The sequence below is a fragment of the Triticum urartu genome, chromosome 3A (assembly GCF_056163025.1).
Source record: "Triticum urartu cultivar PI428250 chromosome 3A, HENAU_Tu73, whole genome shotgun sequence".
Lineage (NCBI taxonomy): Eukaryota > Viridiplantae > Streptophyta > Magnoliopsida > Poales > Poaceae > Triticum > Triticum urartu.
This window is the reverse complement of record NC_141875.1, coordinates 449493133-449497630: the sequence shown is the minus strand read 5'-3', so window position 1 is coordinate 449497630 and position 4498 is coordinate 449493133. Positions and strand designations below refer to the sequence as shown.

General features: G+C 50.4%; 1 protein-coding gene across 1 annotated transcript; it reads left to right on the top strand.

The window, feature by feature from the left end:
- The first annotated feature begins 529 nt into the window (after positions 1 to 529).
- On the top strand, positions 530 to 1317 carry LOC147980024 (uncharacterized). Its single transcript, XM_087515440.1, has 2 exons — positions 530 to 839; positions 971 to 1317. Exons 1-2 carry the CDS (start codon positions 530 to 532, stop codon positions 1315 to 1317), a joined length of 657 nt encoding a protein of 218 aa, XP_087371566.1.
- Positions 1318 to 4498: the final 3181 nt, after the last annotated feature.

Here is a 4498-nt window from a genome sequence, read left to right as displayed (position 1 = left end):
AAGTCACGAGTCCTGCAAAGCTGACAACTAACAATCCTGCACATGGTGGTAAGCCGAGGAAGTTGAATATGAATGAGGCTGCTGCACAGGTCCCGGTCACATGCGATAACACGACCCATGGGAAAGAAGTGGCCTTGCTTGAGCAGCATGTCAAGTCGAAGGAGAAATCGCAGGTGTCGCTCCCTAAGGAGAAAGTCGAGGAAAAGAAGAAGGGTCAAGTAACACAGTCACGGGCATTCGCTGAAGGCAAGGTTGGGGCGGGCGAAAACCAAAACCCTAAGAAGGGGGGGGCGTTCCATCGGATTCCAAGGAAGAATTAAAGCAAGAGGGATGCAGGTCAAAGCAGCGATCCTGTACTGGGAAAGAAGAGATGCCATGAGGAGGATGAGGCAGGGATGGAGGAGGATGCAAAGAGAGGGAAGCTGGTGGAGAAGGTAGTGGCAGCAGTCGAAAGCAAGGAGGGAGCAGCTAACAACAACGATGATGACAAGATATCAGCCGGGTTGTCCGAGCAGCCCCGCCGGACACAATGAAAATCATCAGTTGGAACTGCCGGGGGCTTGGGAACGGCCCGGCAGTTCGATCTCTCCTCGAGCTGGGGAAGGCGGAGGATCCCGATGTGCTATTTTTGGCAGAGACGAGGCTCACAGAGAAGGAGTTGGATCGATTCCGGTCAAAGTTAGGGCTCGCTAACTTATCCGCCTGGAACCCGGTGGGTAGAAGTCTGGGAGTTGCAATGTTCTGGCGGCGAGGGCTCGATGTATCACTTCGTTCGTATGGGAGGAGGCATGTTGACGTGGACGTGAAGGAAGAGGACGGCTCAACATGGCATTTGACAGGTGTTTATGGGGAGTCGGCTACAGAGAGGAAGAAAGAAACATGGAGAACCCTTCGACTTCTCAAGCAGAAGCATCAACAGGACCGACCGTGGCTATGACTTGAGATTTCAATGAAATCCTATCTGGTATAGAGAAGGTGGGTGGAGCGGACCGTTCTCAGGGCATGATGGATGGTTTCCGGGAGGTGTTGGAGTTTTGTGAATTGGATGATTTGGGCTTCGAGGGTGACATCTTTACGTGGAGGAACCATAGCAAGGAACTGAGTACATACATCTATGAAAGGCTGGATCAGGCGACTGCTAGTAGATCTTGGCGAGAAAAGTTCCCGGAGTACGTGGTCGTCAATGGGATGCCGAGACACTCTGATCATCGGCCCATAATTGTCAACACGAGGGGGGTGATAGAAGTTGGAGAGGAGGGGACCGAGGCTTTCGGTTTGAGGCCAGATGGTTGCAGGAAGATGGGTGTGAGGAGGTGATCAGGGAGGCGTGGGAGAGAAGTTGGGCAAGCAGGGAGGGTGGAGTAGCGCATGCTTTGAAGGAGATAGCCGGGAAGATGAGGAAGTGGTACAAGGAGGTAGTTGGCAAACTGGAAGGCAGACTAAGGAAGGCCAAAGCTAATTTGGAGCGATGTATGAAGGATACGGTGTCCCATGAGAAGATTGAGGAGGAAGCCAACCTTAGGTGTTTGGTGGATGATCTAGAGGAGAAGAAGAATGCTATGTGGAAGCAAAGGGCTCATGTGTGGTGGCTTCTGGAAGGGGATAGGAACACTCGTTTCTTCCATATGATGGCGTCTGTGAGGAAGAAAGCTAATAAGATCAAGGAGCTAAGGAGGGAGGATGGTTCAATGGTGGCGGAGGAAGATTTAACTAACTATGTCTGATCTTATTTTCAGGATCTTTTCACGCCCACTGCGGGCAACCGGGCCGATGAACTTATCGACAAGGTGCAGCCGCGTGTCACTACTACAATGCTTAATGCCCTGGACGCCGCCTTTACCCGAGAGGAGGTGAAGGCGGCACTAGATCACATTGGGGACCTAAAAGCGCCGGGTCCGGATGGGATGCTGGCTATAGTGTTCAAGAGACATTGGCATTTTATGGGGGACTATATTATTGAAGAAGTGTTGGGAGTGCTCAATGGTGGTGATATTCCGGAAGGCTGGAATGATACTCTCGTGGTACTTATACCTAAAGTCAAGGACCCGAGCAGGATCAAGGACTTGCGTCCCATAAGTTTATGCAATGTCCTATACAAACTCGTGTCCAAGGTGCTGGCAAACCGACTGAAAGTTGTACTACCAGACATCATCTCTAAAAACCAAAGTACGTTCATTCCGGGACGTCTTATCATAGACAATGTTTTGATTGCTTATGAGGTCACACATTACTTGAGGAATAAAAGAGGGGGTCTAGATGGTATTGATGTGATAAAAGCGGACATGAGCAAGGCATATGACCGCGTCGAGTGGAGTTTTCTTGAGGCAATGCTAATAAAACTAGGCTTTCGCAGGAGGTGGATAACTCTCATAATGAAGTGTGTCACAACTGTGCGTTATCAGATCAAGGTGAATGGAGTTCTCACGGAACAATTTGTGCCGACCCGGGGATTGAGGCAGGGGGACACCCTTTCCCCTTACCTCTGTGTGATTTGTGCCGAGGGCTTGTCTGCATTGCTGAATGATGCCGAGGAACATGGACGAATCAGTGGAATCAAAATCTGCCAAACTGCGCCTAGCGTGTCACACCTATTGTTCACCGATGACTCAGTGATTTTTCTAAAGGCCAAGCAGGAGGAAGCCGCTGCTCTCCATGACATCCTTGAACTCTATGAGAACTATTCTGGCCAATGCATCAATACAGAGAAGTCTGCTATCATGTTCTCCCCTAACACGGATGAACACACTAAACATTAGGTGAAGGCTAAGGTGCAAATCATGAGTGAGGAATGGAATGATCGCTACTTGGGGCTGCCTGTACATGTTGGTCGATCCCGGCGACGCACATTTGCATACATCAAAAAGTGCTTGTGTGGCCGTGTCCATGGCTGGCAGGAAAGACTCTTGGCAAAGAGTGGGAAGGAGACTCTGGCAAAGGTTGTGGGGCAGGCCATCCCGACCTTTGCCATGTCATGTTTTGATCTCACGAAAACCTTTTGCCAGGAGCTAAACACGTTACTAGGGAAGTTTTGGTGGAGCCATCAGGACAAGGAGAATACAATGCACTGGTTAAGCTGGGAGACTCTGACGAGACCAAAAGTAATGGGAGGGTTGGGCTTTCGTAACATGCAAAATTTTAACATTGCTATGTTGTCCAGACAAGGGTGGCGCCTCCTTCAAAACCCCGACAACCTCTATTGCAGAATTCTGAAAGCTCATTACTTCCCGTACTATAGTATCCTGGAGGCGGTGCCGAGGGAGGGAATCTCTTACACTGGAGAAGCATACTGAAAGGCCTCGACCTAGTTAAACAGGGGTGCATCAGGAGAATAGGGGATGGCTCATCGGTGAAGATATGGACCGACCCATGGATCCCTCGAGCTTGGTCGCGGCAGGTTATCACCCCACGTGGACAGAGCCTGCTAACACAGGTCAGCGAGCTCATCAGCCCGATCACAAGTGCATGGGATGAAGAACTTGTCAATGCATCATTCTGGCCGGACGACGCACGCCATATCCTACAGATCCCGCTCCAGGAGGGTGTTGAAGACTTCACGGCTTGGCACTTTGACAGTAAGGGGCAACATTCATTTCGGAACGCCTACAAGTTGCAGGTCCAACTGGAGAAGCAAGGACGTGGCGGTGCCCTGGGTAACAGCAACACGACGGTCGCCAACCTGGATCGATGTGATGATATGTCCTGGAAGAGGATTTGGAAACTACCAACACCGCGCAAGATCCAAATGTTCACCTGGAGGATCAAACATGAGTCTCTTGCCCTGCGGACAAATCTTGCCCGGAGAGGAGTTAAACTTGAATCCACGAAGTGTCTCTTGTGCGGCCTAGCAAATGAGGATGGTGCACATCTCTTCATCAAATGCAAAGAGGTCAAGATAGCCTGGTGAGCCATGAGCTTGGAAAGAACCAGAATGGAGCTTGAACAATTCACATCAGTGCATGCAATGCAGGACTTCCTGTGGATGCTAAATGAACGAATGAGAGTACAGATTCTCACACTCTGGTGGCACTGGTGGAACCACAGGAACAAGGTAAGAGAGGGCGAGCTACCAGCTCCTGTGACTGAGGTGGTCCGGCGTGTTCTTAGCAACACACATCAATATATGCAACTCTTTGGTGCAAAGGCCAAACAAAAACCAGACTGCAAATGGCAGCCCCTGGCGCAGGATACGGTAAAAATCAACCTGGATGGAGCCTATACCCCGGGCGAATCTTTTGTAACATGGGGCGCAGTGATCTATTGGTGATCGTTGTAGAAATTAAAAAAATTTCTACGCATCACCAAGATAAATCTATGGAGTAACTAGCAACGAGAGGGGAGTGCATCTTCATACCCTTGAAGATCGCGAGTCGGAAGCGTTGCAAGAACGCGGTTGGAGGAGTCGTACACGTAGCGATTCAGATCGCGGTCGAATCCGATCTAAGCACCGAACAACGGTGCCTCCGCATTCAACACACGTGCAGCCCGTTGACGTCTCCCG